Source organism: Platalea leucorodia (genome assembly GCF_965183815.1).
Source record: "Platalea leucorodia genome assembly, chromosome: 2".
Lineage (NCBI taxonomy): Eukaryota > Metazoa > Chordata > Aves > Pelecaniformes > Threskiornithidae > Platalea > Platalea leucorodia.
The window spans coordinates 92,639,204-92,655,808 of NC_138824.1; the positions used below are offsets into that span (position 1 = coordinate 92,639,204).

General features: G+C 40.0%; 1 protein-coding gene across 1 annotated transcript in view; it reads left to right on the forward strand.

Annotated features, from left to right (window-relative positions):
• Window positions 1-16,135, forward strand: part of LANCL3 (LanC like family member 3) — a gene marked incomplete at both ends in the record, with an annotated part of 34,509 nt that extends 18,374 nt beyond the window's left edge. Inside the window, 4 exons of the mRNA XM_082305165.1 lie at window positions 11,215-11,338; window positions 12,443-12,640; window positions 14,634-14,841; window positions 15,976-16,135. Coding sequence (XP_082161291.1) covers window positions 11,215-11,338; window positions 12,443-12,640; window positions 14,634-14,841; window positions 15,976-16,135 — 690 coding nt within the window. The remainder of the gene's footprint in view (window positions 1-11,214; window positions 11,339-12,442; window positions 12,641-14,633; window positions 14,842-15,975) is intronic.
• Between the last annotated feature and the right edge of the window lie 470 nt (window positions 16,136-16,605).

The following is a 16,605-nucleotide window of genomic DNA, read 5'->3' on the forward strand; positions in this document are numbered from 1 at the left end:
TGATTTTTTTTATTTTATTTTATTTTGATAATGGGAGAAGAGACCTGGAGAAATATCAGAAGAAAGAACAAAGCAGTGACTGCAAAAGTAGCATTTTAATAACCATTTCAGTATTATCCTTATGCATCCTCACACTTTTTGTTTGCTTCCTACAGTGCTGCAATACACTAAGCAGAGATTTTCACTGAGCTGTTCACAGCACTATGCAAATTGTCACATATAGTTTAGGTCCTTCTCTTCCATGAGTGTACTGTTACAACTGTGCACGTATTATACAGCCACTATCAGGGCATTCCATGCATCCCCTATGCAGCATCTTAATGCATAAAACCAAGCTTTTAAAACATGGAAACCATTGCAATCGGGAGCCTCTAACTGGCAGCAACTGTGTTCACTTTCTTGAACCTTAATTTGAAACAGATGAAGAAAATAATATTATTTTGATTTTCTCTTCTGGAGTTCATCTCTGCAAGTTTAGCACAGTAACAAGCTGTAAAATCTTCTATGGATAGTTTTCCAAATGCTACTTTCTGTAGCAGAATTCATTAGCAATCAGTACGATTCGTTCTGAGTTGGGAACCTAATAGTTGGTGTTTGGGTAGAAGAGCACGAAATGGGTGCTGTGCCTTGGCCTCTCCTCTCAGCCACTGTCCTCCCTCATCTTTTTTTTTTTTTTTTTGGTTCTGACACTTCTGCCGTGAGGCTTTGAGGAGGCATACCTGTTTTCTTATTTAGTTTGCTAAGCCTGTGAATGAAGTATGCTCGCTTGTATAGAGGGAGGAGGTCTGAACACTTGTAAAACAAGCCTAAAGGCATTAGAGGTAGACTGGGAATTGTTGCATGAGGAGGATAAGAGGAATGGATGATGATGAAAGATGAGGAATTCAGTGTCTTTAACATGAAGAGGAAAAAACCATAAGGCTGCTTAATAACATATAGACTGAAGTCTCTGTCTTCCTGTGTTTCAAATGTACCCGGCATATTTTGTGAGTTGCAGCCATGTGAACAATGCTAAACAAGACTCTGAGGAAGCCGAAAAAAGGAGGAACAAATAAGCTATGATTCCCAGCGATCCGCTTCGTATGTATAAGTAAATGGATGTGCAATCATTTACATTGCAACGTTTGATTAGTTGAAAAGTGATTAAATGTTTTTGACAGGTATACTCCAGGCCCAAACCTGTAGTCCTTAGAGAAAAAATCTTCCCCTGGAAAACAGTGGAAATTTGACCTGTGTCCTACAATCACAACTACATCTGTGAACCATGTCCTAGCATAACAGCTTGAAAGGCAAGTGAATTCCTGTTAAACTGAGTATCGAGCAACATCAGATAGTTCTGTCCAGTACATTTTGATGCTGGGTGTATAAACTGCAATCTTTAATTTTATTGCTAGGTTTTTAGTTCCTCAAACAATGTATTTGTAGCAGCAAAGCTTTACAGCGAGAGTGTGAAGCTCTGCCTCAACACAAAATATAAACCATTATTTGGAATTCTAGCTGCAGGGGAGTGGTGACTCATACCTCGACTGAAATTTTTAATCCTCTTTCGTTTAGATACAGAAGATGGTATATTGCCCAGCTAGTCACAGGAAACGATCTCCTTGAGAATATTTGTTGATATGAAGCAAAATTCTAGGAGTTTCAGGGAGAACTACTGCATATAAATGCAGCTTTATTCAATAGAGGCATAGAGTGTACACAGCCTTGAATTGAAGAAAAAATTATGAAAAACACCCAAGTATTTTTATTGCATATAAGTCATGCACTCCACATTGGTGTAGAGCAGTGAACAAGAATGCACCTGCTAGTCACTTCCCTCCAAAGTGACTAAAATGAGAGTAGGATTAATCCTTGAAGAGTTAGATGTTTGCTCAGCTGGTTCTATTAGGTTTCTCTGCTCAGCTTCTGCAAGCAAGGTCAGCATTTTGCTCTGTCAAGTAAGTCATATTCCTGTAGTCTCAGTCTTTAAAGGCTACTACCTCAGACAAAATTATTGTCAGTCTCAACAGGCTGTGAGCCAGCCCCGTGGTGTTATTGGCAAGACATGGAATAACAAGAATTTACAAGAATAATTACATGGTGTAGAAACCCTCGTTTATCCACCTGGTTACTAAGTGAATTATTGGACTCCAATCCTGGGGGTCATGAAATGAATCCATTTTTATATCTATGTTAGATATTACACCAACTGGTAAAAGCTCCAGCATTTCTTACCGAATACTTATCAGGAGTAACACTCCCCAAGTCAAGACCCATTCAGGTCAATGAGGACTTTGATATTAAAAGCCATATGAATGATCTAATAGGTGAAATGACTTTGACAAATTGAAAAAAATAAATACTGCATGAGACTGAAAATCCTCTTTTCCTTTTCCATCACTCTGAGTGATTAAGATGACAGTATTACTTAAGATGAATTGAACTATGAACATCCTTAGAGATATTGTCAAGGAACTAGCAATCAATCTTTCTCTGTCCCCATCCTAGACTTTTTATTTATTGTATTACGTAGTTGCTTTCAGTGTAATCTTTTATTTGTCTTTTTTGGTGATCTCACATGAACAACAATTACTGTTGTTGAAACAAGTGAAGCTTTAATATTATATACCATTGGAGCATGAAAATGATACTTACAATAAGCTGGAAATCGATAAAAGGTTGTGTGACCATACAGGTTCTGTGCAGTTATTTGGTCAGAGAGATGTCTCAGCGAAGGGTGCAGTAGAAAAACATTTAATCATCTGAATATGCTATATGCAAACCGTTGAGTGTTTTCTCCAGGCCAGTACCACACTCAATTTGGATGCAGACCATTCTCTTCAGACACAGCTAGTTAACATAGCCTGTGGGGCCCAGGAGCTCTTTCAGTCTTTTCTCTCTCTCTCCCCCTCTCTCTTTAGCCCCTTTCCCTCTCTCCCAGGGCCAGTTACGCCAGCCCATCTCTGTTTTGTGGCACCTTCTGCAGTGTAGCACCCAGCTGGCCCTTCCCAGCCCAGATGAGGAATATGAGAGCTAGCCACCCACCAAGCACATAGCTGCTACCAGGAGAGATCACTACAGCAGTAAAGTTTTGTTAAGTCGGGTGTATGACATGATACACAGTGCTCTTGTCCCTCTATGTTAACCAAACATCAGTTTTGGAACTTTACAGGTATTATCAGTTTCCCATAGAAAACTAGACTAAGTTTCTCAGAGCTTAAATTTTGGAGATGAACCTGAGATGCCCTCATTTCTTCTTACCCCTTGCAACAGTGCTTTACAGTGTCTGATTTCACTTCTACATTTAGTGGCACCTTCAAAATTAACTATGTCTTCATGAACTTGGCAGCAGTACAATTCATAATCTTTAGAGGTCCTAGCATGAACATTTCTCTTTGCACATTTATGCTCCTCAGAAGTAAAAATGTTACCTTTTATTAGACCAGTGCCCCGTCAGATGCTGAGTGCTCTCCTTTCCAGATGAAGTAAAAGAATGAAGGAATGGAAGTGTCCAGTTCTTTCTGGAGACCTTCAGGACATCTTAAAATATGGCTTAGCAACTTTCTTTGGTTTCTAGATACATTTACCATTTTCATTTGTAGAACTCTGAGCCTAGGTCAGCTTCCCTGTGAAAAATACTAGCCTTTACTGACTGATTTGAGATGAAGTTCTGCCCATCTCACGTTGACCTGCAGATGCATATAAACACTAACAAATACATTTTTCCAAGGAGTGGTCTGCCTAAGTTCCCGGTAGCAAATGGTGGTGCCCAATTAAACTGGACTTGCATCACTTCTGAGTTCAAACTAAAGGCACTGCCATGGTTACTGTAATGTTTGGGGAGGTTGTCATCTGTGTTATGAAGTTTTTATCTCTTGCAAAGGCTGTTTCATGAATCCTGTTTCCTGCTGCTCTGGAGCTGACAAATGGATAGTACTTCTTATGCCTCTGTATAGGTTGCATGCATCAACCAGTTCAAGCACTGTGGCAGCTTTGCTACAACAAGAAATGTCTGTGGAACAGATGAAGGCATGTATTCACTTCCAATGAACCTGCAGACCCGCTGTTAAGGGGAAGTAAGCTGATCCAAAATACATGGGCAGACCAGATGTTCCTCGCTTACTAGTGTAAAAAATGGGATGGGATCCTGGGGCAGCACAGCTACAACACACTGGGCTGCCTGTTACTCAAACCAGAGTGCAAGGTGCCCAGCTTGGAAGATGTTTATCATCATAATGCAGAATTGTCAGGGACATGTATCTAGAGTGCAGAAGGATAGATCTCCCATCAGGAAATGACAGCTCCACACTGCAGTTTTGGCATAAGCTAACTACAGCACTTGTGTGCTGATGTACTTTCTGACTGACACTAAACAGAGTCAAAGGATTTCCCACGGATGAAGAGGCTTTTACATGAATAATCTTCCTCCTACCTGTGCCGGGAGCATAGATGGAAGGAAAGCAGTATCTGTGCAGCGCTAATCTCTGACTCATTTGCAGCTGTCGTAAACTGCTCCAATGTCTGGTGGAGGAGTGGTTGACACACAGGAGCTCCAAACAAGGATTTGGATTGCAGAAGGTGATCACTGGTACATCCCTTTTGGCCAATTTGCAGTGTCTGTGCCCCCAGAATGGCTCAGCCATGTGTTACGAGGCTGGTGAATAATAAATCATGGAATGATAGAATAGTTTGGGTTGGAAGGGACATTAAAGATTACCTGGTTCCAACCCCCCAGCCGTAGGCAGGGACACCTTTCACTAGACCAGGTTGCTCAAAGCCCCATCCAACCTGGCCTTGACCACTTCCAGGGAAGTGCCACAGCTTCTCTGAGCAACCTGTTCCAGTGCCTCACCACCCTCATAGTAAAGAATTTCTTCCTTATATCTAATATAAATCTACCCTCTTTCAGTTTAAAGCCATTACCGTAAAGGAAAAAAAGAAGAATTTTACTTGTTTGTTGAAAAAAGTTGGGTCGAATTCTGTAACGTAGAAAAAAGCCTCTCCAGGCAACGCTGGGTTTATTTCTCAGTTAATTTGAAAATCTTATATTTTTACTGTTTTTAAACATGCTTTCAATTCATGCTCTTGAATTTGGGTGCAATTCTAGGGAGAGATGCTTGAAATTAAATTGTTGGCTCTCTGTGCTCTGTGGTAACGCTAACCCTCTACTAGGCAGAAGAGAACATGCAGCTGGGGTGCAGGCAGCTGCCATTTGAAAGCCGTAACACAAGAGTGCCTCCCAGGGTACGTCACTTCTGTGATGGGACTTTTCTTCCCGAGCAATTCCCTGCTGTCTTTGCTGTTGACCAGCTGCCTTCGGCTGAACAGCACCTAAGCTCTCAATAGGCAGACTGATACCTCCTCGGTCATGTTGGTTATCTGAACTGCTCTGCTTTTAGATCTTTTCCTTGACATCCTTCCTGCTTCAGTTCTCCAGCAGCAGAGAGCAGGGGAGTTGTGCTTCCCTACTTTCTCCAAGTAAAGAGGGTGACCTCCTGTTTCTTTCCCAAGACCTAGGAGAGCCACTATATTAGAACTAGGTAGCTGTATCCAGCCAGACCCTCGTGCAGCTGCGTGAGAGATGTTGGGGCCTGTCATTAATTGGGGGGGGAGATAGATAGGAAAGAGCAACAGAGTGTAACCAGAGAAATGCACGTTTTCCCTCTCTCTTCATTTACCCAGGATAGGGGGAGCTTGAAGAAAGGCCGATTGCTCTTTTGTCCCTGAAACTCTCCAGTGTTTAAGTTGGGACACAATGAATAGAAATGCTCGTTGCATTTTACCGACTGTGTAGCAGCACCAGCTGCCCTCAGACAGCCTCCTGGCTACAGGAGCAGTTGTGCTCCATCCTTCTATGCAGCACTTCATTTGCAGCCGTGTCGGGAATTATCCCCTTCTGAAGGACAGGTTTAACAGCAGAATTTGATGGGTTTAGTGCTATGCAGTACTGGCAAGTGAGACCTGTGGAAAATTTGTACTCTGTTAGCAATAACAAAAGTGCTGTATTGTCTTCTTTACCAGTAATCTGATTCATCAGGAATAAATGCAGCCTTCAGTTTCTGACTGAACTCATGATTAGTGACCCACAAAACAGGACAGGGCTCACATTGCTGTTTCCATGCTGCTGAGGCAAAGAGCAAGCTTCAAAAACCCCCAGATTCGCATGTTAAAAACAAGCAATACCAGTGGCATCTATAGTGGTCTGTTTTACTCAAGATTGCAGTCAAGTACCATTTTCCAATGAAGTTACACAATCATATTAGTAGTTGTGCTGAGTCTACACACGCTGTCATGTAGTCGTGTTGATGTGAGAAATTTGGGGAAGCATGCTCTCTAGAAAGTACTATTCATGGTGCTGTTACAGCATGAACCTACTGCGTTAGCAACAGTATCAGTAGTACTTCAGGAACTAATCCGATTACTTGAACAAAGTTTTCAGGAGATTTTAAAAATTTTTTTTTTTTTTTTTAAAGAAGGGTGTACTTGACACTGCTCCTAAGGAAAGCAGACAGCTGTGCACTTGGAGCTGGGTTTCCCACTGTGCTGCAGGGGAGGTACGTCAATCAAATTGCAATAACAGTAGGGGCAGGCAGACCCCTCTGTCTGTGTACCTGCTACTCTTCTATGGCTTCAGGTGTTAGCATCATCTGAAAGAAAAAAAAAACTGGCCATGACATTGCACAGAAAGGTCGCTGAACAATCCCAGCCCCTGTCTTTGGTAGAAAAAGGTTTAAGGAGTGAACTTAAACATCACACAGTGCAGTAAGGTATCATGAAATTACCAAGTTGACTCCAGTATCTTTCTGCTTGAGTCAGCTGTCCTGCTGAACACAGACATGTGTATGCTTTTTTACAGCATATTTTGAGTATTGTAACTAATTCACAAGCTCCCTCTGCTGGGCTTCCAGCATAGGAGACTAATGGCAAAGCTCCTGTTAGGTTATTTGTAGACTGACCCATTTTTTTCAGCTTATTTTTGACATTTTCTACAGTATCAGAAGTGTATGATCAAATTCATGTAAATGGCTTTTTAGAAGTGTGACAGAGGTTTGATGTGTTTGATGCATACTAAAAATTTTATATGCGTAGAAGAAGGCTTTTTCCACAATAACGTAAGTGTAGCTGTTACCTCCTAAAAGTACTGATATATCTATAAAAAGGTAATTATACTTGGCATTCAGTAATGCCTTGTTACATACAGCAAAGAGCCCTAAGAAAATAAATGCAGATCTTTTAAAAGAATTAAAAGCTTACAGTCCTCAAATATACTCAATACAGTATTTAGTTTTATGTAGCAGTGGTTCTCAAAAGGCAAATCATGAGCCGAGGGGCTTGTAGCAAGCATTCAGAGGAGTGATGAAGTGCTGAAAATGTTATCATAATCAGAAGCAAAGAAGAATTAGTCCTGCTTCTTTCTGCCTAATCCTCAAGGTCAAGATTTCTGTCTACGGTTTTTGAAACATATCTAGGGCCTAGCATTGTCATAACCAATGTATTATTAAACCTGTCTTAGTAGATTAAAAGGATTTGTGAAATGACTTACTTCCAACTAAACAATCTCACGTTGAGGAAGACTGCTAACAACAAAAAAGGATGGTGTTCTGTGATTGCTGTAGACATAGCACTTCCTTGCTGACTTTTAACAGGGATTTTCTGAATAAAGTACCTGCCTTAAATAATTCACAAGTTTGTGGAGGGCCTTAATGGGAGAAGGCATATTGTCCGCAGTGGCACAAGAGAAAAATGGAGAGACTTTAGAAACAATCGCTTTTTTTACTTATAAGTAGGGCTCCTAGGCACAGGCAGTAGTACAAATACTAACTATTATAGTGCTACTTAAGTGTTGTGCTTAAAATAAAAGGTATATGGGAGCGCAGCTGTCACCAGTGTGAGTGGAACCGTTCTTTAACAGCACACAGCATCACCGGACAATGATTTAAAACAGAAAATAAAGAACTCCACTGACCAATTGATACAGAAATTGCAGGGAAAATGTGGAATGCATGTATTGCAAACTTTGGTCTAGTGAGGAGACCAAAATGACCACTTCGAATGTGATAGGATAGGTTGTGGTGTCTTTAAAAATACAAAAAGAGTTAGCTGAAATATTAAACCACCAGCAAGATATCTCTTAGTGTCAGTAGTCTTTTGCCTAAGTATGACATAATAAAGAATATTTTTACCTACTGTGTAGCCAGCTCATATTAAATGACATTCAAGAAGTTTCTCAAGAAATGTAGCTATATCTCAAGCATGAATTTTTTTTCTGTGTAGCATATTCTTGTATTGGCTTTATCCTTCATCAAAGCATCTGACAGCTTTCGCTAGAGCACGTGATATCAATATGCAATTTATCCTTTCAAAGCCTTTGGGATGATCAGTCTATTTCTTTGCCATCCCTAATTAAACATATTGCTTCAGTAATTCCCAGGGGCAAGGAGGCATTGCAACTACACTGAAATGAAAATGAACTTTGTAGAACCACGGCTACACCATCTGTGATACGATTAATGTATTCTATGATTGTTGTTTTGGTCATAAGTTTTTAGCTGTTTTATTAAAAATCTTGTGAGGGAGCATACAAAGACTAGCCACAGATTTTATTTCTTGGCAAGGTGAAAGAAATCTGAGGAGGTTTTAACACAGATTTGGTTGAAATAAAATGTAGCAAGCCGATGGAGATCTTAAGTGTGATCTCTGATCATTCAGCCTTTGAAAGGGCGCTAATAATGATGGTGAGGGTCTCTGTTGCAGCCAGCCATTTCCTAGAATAAGGATCAAATACAAATCCTTCATATTCAAGTGTTTTGGAAAACAGGCAGCAGCCTAGAATGACTGTACATTGAGGCACTTGGTAAGAGATATTTGGAGTCAGCACAAAAATTTTCTTATTTAGCTATTAGGACACATCTCCTACCTGCCTTAAGTGTATAGGTCAGTCTGAGTGGCCAGAGAGAAGGTTGCTGTCAGGATATACAGGTTATCTTTTCCATTTTCTTTGGTAATGTGGAAGTGGGTCAGGATGAGTTGATTTCTATCATCCATTCAATCATGATTTTAAATAATCATTTTTCATCTGGCTTTGCATGTGGGCTTTTTTTGCATTCTGAAAAAGAGGTGATATTCGTTAGCATATATCATTATGCCAGCCAAAAGGGTATACTATCTATACACTTAAGTAATCATAGTGCTTAAGTGTTTGACTTTTTGCACTTACTTTATATTAGAAAATGGTGAACAATGCATTTCTTGCTAGCTGATGCTTCTTTATGAAGCATTGTGGAAAGCTGGATTTGGGTAGAAGTTTAAATCTATTTAAAATACACAATCAGCATTTTAAAATAGTCATTAATTCAATTTAAAAATTAAATGTGCTGAACATAAAAATATACTTAGCAAAACATGGTTTATATTGAAAGCCAGTTGATTTATTAAGTGAAGGAAGCATTACATACAGAAAATGAACTAATTATGGTTTTTCTAATCAGCGTGCCTTTGCCTTCCAGAATTACAACTAGGAGATCTTATTTTTCACGTTTATTTTTAAAGTATTACCTTACTGATCATTTTACAAAGTATAGCGTTTGGAGGACTAGGACCCAAACTACAAGACAGTAAAATGAGAGAGAGAATGCAGTGTGTCTCACCATGCCTCCGACCTCCTTGTTTGCTTAGGATTTAAACTGTTTCTTTAAATTCAGTGAAGCTAAAACAATTCATTTAAAAATGTCTGGAAATGAGTGAAGTCTCCAGATGTTAACAGCTTATTTACTTCTACTGCAGTAACATTAAAGAACACTAATCAAGATCAGAAGTAGGTTGTTCTCCAGGTTGTACAAATATCATAGTCATTTGGAGCAGCTGTAATAAAATGCCTTGTTATCAGGGAGCAAGGTAAGATAGACAAACAAGATGTTTCAGCCATTAGTTTTCAGTCAAGTTCTATGTGACATTAATTATCTATAGCATCTTCTACATGGCAAATGAGAGAATGTGGTTGATAACAGATGTTGCCTCCATACTTAATGCTAACAGTATTTTTCAATCTTGAAGAAGTAATTGTAAATCCTATGGTAATACAAATTACAGCAAAACCAAATGTGTTCAGAAACATTTTAAAGACATTATCTTGATATTCCAGTTAGTTTTAGGATTACTGTTTATCTTGTCAAGGCTATTTCTACAGCCTTTTTCTTTTTTCTGCCTCATTTTGCCTTTTTTCTTTCTCAGTTCTCTTTTCACAAGTTGAAATATTTTTTTGCAAAGTACAGCTGCCATACAGGCTTTCCCCTAAAGCCAAAACACTACTTCAACTAAATTATTTTAGTGACCTAGGTATTGGTCAGTAATGTACAGATGGGGCTGACAGAGGAAATCGCTGATGGTTTCAGTGAATTGCATGTCATTAGAGCTGTAGTTAAAACCTGTAAAACCAATTCCTCACTGAATGCTTTAGGTCAGTAACTTGGAAAAGTTCATGTCTGGTGAAATATATAATTTGTCGATCTTATTTACTTTTGACACCACTAAGAGCAAGGCATTAGTCATTTCTTAGGACTGCATTAAAGGCAGTGTTGACCTGTTCATGATGATAAAGTTCCATAAACATAGCCAGTCTCTCTTCATAGAAACCTGTCTTGCACTTCATTTTTCTTATCACCTTCTTGAAGAAGGCCTGATTCTTTTACTAAGATGTTTCTGAACCCACATATGTAGTACTGATTTTCAATAAAATTTAGTAATCTCTTCTTTGCTTCCTCTTTTTTATATTGTCTGAGAAAAATCTGTCTACCTCAGTGTGTCCCAATAAAGCCTGTAACATTTACTTCTTCCATAGGTCTGTTTTCCTTTGTCTTCTCCTAATGTCTCTTCCTCCAGTCTGGAGGTTGTTGTTCTGCAGCTTGCCTGGGCTTGTTGTCAGCTTCCATCAAACTGAGGCATCTCTGGGAAGGAAAGGCAGGAGCTCTTAGTGAGCCTCTTTTCACCTCATCTGTGCAGCTAAATATTTGACACTCACTTTCCTGAGACGGGATAAAACTCTATTTCTGAGAAACATTATGTAAACTTACTGGTTTTTGTAAGGAACTCGTAATAAGGATGTACATTATGGCATGCTTATAAGATTAAAGGCAATACTTTGTCTTGTGCACCAGCAAAAAAGCAGAGCCCTGAAAAATGTCTAAAAAAGAAAATTATTATAATAGACTTGATGTTTGTTTTGATGTTTCTTTTTAGGTGCTCACCCCAGCACAAATAAAATCAATTTGCCTGGCCATACTAGAATCAGGAAAGCAGTATGCAGTGAAGAAGAGGAAACCATTCCCACTCATGTATTCCTACTATGGAACAGAGTATCTTGGTGAGTAAAACACACCAACTGCTTTGAAAATGATGCTGTGTGTAGATGCTGAGCTAGTAGATGCTTCAGAAATAAAACATCTAAAACCTACAGTGTAAGATTTCTCCCGACTGAGTTGGGACCATCCGACCTCCTAATACTGCTAAGTGGGACTGAGGAGCTGGAGGGAAGGACCGATGCTGCCTAATGCTGGGGGACGCAAGAGGTGCCCGTGCTGCACCAGGGGAGCGGCAGGCAGCAGCTTCGTTCCCTCTTCTCTTTTCTGCCCTGGTAAATCTGCCCTTGCCAGATGGAGGCAGCGACAGGTGTGGTGCCCATGCCTGCGTGGAGAAGATCACCAGAGAGAACTGTCAGGGGATGTTATTTGTTAGCTGCTGTTGCCACGCAGGGACTTGCAGAGCGTTTTTTGGCCGTAGCAGTGCAACTCAAGCATACGGTCAGCTCCTACCCATCGTGAGCAGCTTAGTTGGAGCTCATCTGAAGCAGTGGTGAAAGGTCATGGAGCAGGGCCCTAGTGGAGTCCTCAAGGCACAATATCACACTGCAGAAAGTGTGAGATTGGTTTGCAGATGTTAGTGAGTTCTCTGGCAGGGGAGCAGAGGGAGAAGTCACTGAGTGGTGCTGCTCCACAGACCCTGGCAGGTACAGAAAATTCTTGCACTGAAGTTTAGGTTTTAGCTGACTGACACTGTCAATCAGTAACTGGGAATGCCATTTATTGTCCAGTTTCAATTTGGGTTCAAAAAAGACTTCAGAATAATGGTCCAGATTCAGTAGTGTGTCAAGAACAATAATGTCTTGGAACAGTATTCAGCTTAGGTTCAGTTTAACTTCACACACTGAGTTTCAGTCATATCGGAGTGAGAGCAGAAAAAAATCACATGTATTTTTGCACAGCTAAGGGAACTGGAAATGACAGAAGTAGTAACAAATCATAGTGTCATGCACCTAGAAAGCTTTTATTCCAAGCACTATTGTAATACGCATAAAGAAGATGAAAGAGCCATGCACTTGACAAGGAAATCAGCCCCAAGGGAAAGCTGCTGTGAGATGGAGGTAGGACCTATACCTGCCCTCTGATTTGACTGTTTCTGTTCATTACAGGTGCGGCACATGGGCTTTCATCAATCCTTCAGATGTTGCTTTCCTATTATGAGTACCTGCAGCCAGCAGATCAGGAGCTTGTGTGGCAGAGCGTTGATTTTCTTATGGACCAAGAACAGAACAGCAACTGGCCTCCTGAGCTGGGAGAGACAATCGAGCGGGAGAACGAGCTCGTACACTGGTGTCATGGAGCTCCAGGTTCTTTTCCCATTATGAATAGCCAGATGCTGGTCACATTGCTTTTCCACGTTAGGTGATTCCATGTAGAAGATAACGTCAGGTTAAATTTGACCGATTTTGACGTTTTATGAGACGCAAGCAAACTATTTAGGCTCTTTCTTCCAGTTAAGAGTGTTTTATTTATTGCTGAAGCAGCTGGAAGGATAGGCATATTTTCTGCTTTAAAAGCATAGAATTCTGGTGATCCTGAACTGTGTGTTTTCTGCTCTTGCTCCCTTTCGTGACAAGACCTCAAAGAATGGTACAGCTGAGTCAAAAGACAGCATATGGCTGGACAGAGAAATAGTATGCGAAAGAACACAGATAGGGACACACCTGTGAGTTTTGGGAAGGCCTTCACAATAGCTTTTTTCCCCCTCATCAGAATCAAAGTTTAAGCTGCACTTATTACATGGATAATGCATAAATCTGACCAAAGTATTTTCATGTGAAGAGGAGCTTGTACTAGAAAGGGGCATTTTTTCTGAAAGTCACCCATATAAAACTGCTTTTCAGAGAGGAAGAGAATCAATCCTTAGTTTGGTTTCATGATGTAAGGCTGATGTCTGTCAGTTCAGAATCTAATCCTACACATTAGCAATTTTGGCAAGTAACGTTGTATATTGAAATTGCTTTTTTACCCCCAGGCAGAATTTTATTGCTAACTGGTCATGTTGGCTTGGTAGTGTGAACCTAGAAGGTTACAGAAAAACTTAATTTTATTAAAGAATGTCCATAAGCATTGATGCATTGCTTTTAAAGGTGTTCTATTTAAATTACAGAGAGTACATTATAATTAACATCCCTTAAGTGTGCTTTCTGCTAATAAATTATCTCTTTGTTGGTATGATTAAGTAACAAGCTTCTTGCTCTCGCACTATAATGAAGTGAAGTGAAAACAGCTTTTGCTTACCATCCTTCTTTATTTTTTAGAGGAAAAAATTACTTCTAGAGCATGGGTGGCCTAGTGATGAAACCTGCAGGGAAGATGCCCTCTTTGTTTCAGTATCCTGAGAGTGGTCTTTGACTTGGGTTTAACTGTTAGTGGAGCCATATGCAGTGAGACTCAACCAAAGTGACAAAATCCCAAAGGGCATAAAGAAGTTACTTTAGGAGACATATAGAGACATGTAAATTCATTAATTGCTATTGTTCTTCCCCAGAAAATCCAGTATCCCATCACTGTTGTTGGATAATAACGCACATGTAGTTTACAAGAATGCTTTTCAGCTACTTCAGTGTATATTATATTCAGACCACAAGCGAGCTATTCCAAACATTTCCTTAGGCGCTTAATTTAGTTATGTGTCATATGCTTTCTTCGAAGGTTACCGTGAACTGAGCTTTGCAGTGCTCTGTTGAAGATTATGATTAATTTATTTGAATCCCCTCTAAAAAGAAGCCAAATAAATAGCTTTTTTTTTTTTTTTTTTTTTAAACAGAAGTTAGTATGCATAACTGTTCATAACTAGAATAAAGCAGCATGGGCCCAACTGGGGGGGAAGAAAAAAAAAGCAAGTTTATTTTTCTCATTCAGTAAAAAATTCTATCTGTTGCCAATGTGAGAAATTATCTTGCCCATCCTTGTGTTCTGTCATTGTAAATAGGTAAGGTGAATGGGGATTTGAAACCAATAGAAGACAGTGCTAAGAGTTTACTGTTTTAAAGGTAAAAATGTGACTACTGTTTTAAATTGATGAAAGACTGGGAATGTTAGAGTAAACCCTGAAATTCAATAATGCATTGAAAAGATTGAAAGTGGTGTTGTCACAGGGAGTGGATAAGTTCATATTTTTAGCATACCAGATAGATGATACTCTCCCCTCCATATGTAGCATATAGATACGTAACTTTGACATGTGTAGAGCATAAGACTGCAGGGTTTTAGTGTATTAATCTTTATTTTCTTATGTGTTCTATGAAACGCTTGGCCTACTTACTACAAAAGACAATCTCACTGCTATTTTCCTAGGCATTGCATATCTGTTTGCCAAAGCTTACCTGGTTTCCAAGAAGCCTCAATATCTGGACACTTGTATCCGCTGCGGAGAGCTAACTTGGCAGAAAGGCCTGTTGAAGAAGGGACCTGGAATATGCCATGGAGTGGCTGGTAGTGCTTATGTGTTCCTGCTGCTGTACAGGCTCACTGGAAACTCAAAATACATTTACAGGGCACAAAGGTCAGCATTCCTACCTTTCTGGATTTAGGGTAACGCCAGAAAGTTTCAAGAACATTTATAAAGCTGCTCAGAGCCTGTGATCACCACCCTCTGATGTAGCCTGAGTGTTTAAGCCTCAGGTGCAACGCTGCCTGTGGGTGGTGGGGCAGGGGCGCTCTGCGGGGAGCCCGGCAGTCCCGCTTCCAGGCTGCCGCTGGTGGGAGAAGCATCGGGTTCTCCGGGGCTGCCTCCCTCCCTGCCCGCGAGCGGAGGGAAGCGGGGCGGGTGGGGAGGCACGGCGCGCATCCAGGTCTCATCTGACACGAGGTCAGAACAGCCAAGCTGCGTACCCAAGTCCAGGAGCAGAGTAAAATGTGATGCTGTTCACTATATTGATTTGTCCGGATTTTCAGAGCATTTAACTCTATCCCTTAGTACTAAACATGGAAAATGAGTATAGGACCTACTTTGCTGTCATTTTACTGTTTAATTTATCATTCCCAGCTTTAGCCAGTTTGACATTGTGCTATTCGGCTTAGCTAGTGGGGTTAATTCCATTTTGTCCTGATGCAAGCAAGTATATCTCACTGAAAATTCTGTCACCGTGCTGCAATTATCTTTAATTTTATTTCTGTAATTTACTGTACATGTTTAAGAAGGTAGTATTCAGTGTTTGTTACTGTTTTCCTTACATAATGAGGGGAAGTGGTATAGTAATTAGGGTGACTTATTTTCAGCCATTTGCTTTTAAGTGAGAACATTTTTTTGTGTAGTCATTTCAGCATTAGAGAATTTGTTGCATCGATGTGAAACATTGCTTGCATCCTGCTGAAATAACAACCAAGATAAAAGTTATTAAAAAGTATTTGTTTACTAATATGTCTCATAGACATCAGAAAAAGTTTGTAGCTCTCACAGAAGCATAACACATGTACAGATCACAAAGGTTTGGCTTTTCTAGATCTCACGGACCTCAGTTTATCGTGGAAATTGGAGAGTGTAAAATTTCCACATAAGGTTAAATAATGAACATTCTACTTTTTTAATCATTGAATGTTATTAAAATGATGCTTTCAAACAAGACATACAGTAAGTAGACATACAGGGACACCAAATAATAACAAACTTTCTTCTTTTTTTTTTCCTGTTTCTTAGGTTTGCAGAGTTCTTATTTACAGAAGAATTTAAGGCTGGTTCCCGGGCATTAGAAAGTGTATATAGTCTGTATGAAGGCTTCTCGGGAACTGTGTGTTTCCTGACTGACTTGCTGCAACCCAACGAAGCCGAGTTTCCGCTCTTCAGTGTCTTTGTCTAGAGAGTAACATTCCCCAGGGCCTCATCCTGGTGGCAATGGGAGAGGGCACCTGCGGTTTCACTTATTTGTCAAGAGAGGCTATTTACAAAACAAGCCAGTGGTACCACTAATGCTAGCCTTAACGTAGCTGGGAGTCAGGTGAAAAAGAAAATACACTGGGGCTTTGGGAGGGAAGTGTGTGGTCAAAAAAAGATGGTTAATGAAAAAAAAAATGGGGGAAGTGATTGAATCTGATGTGATAGATATTTAGCTGTAATAAGAAGTAAAATCTAATTATTCAAGTGAGAGAGAAAGGGGCATTATCAAACTTTTAATTTGGTGGTTACACAGGATTAAAAAAAAGGCAAGCTAGAATTACAGGGACAATGCAAAGAAGAAACAGCAATGCATCCAGTAGGTTTTAAAAAGAGACCTGCAAAAACAAGTCTTCATGCAGCGATGCACTTACGGGGAAGGTGTCGTAGACCTGT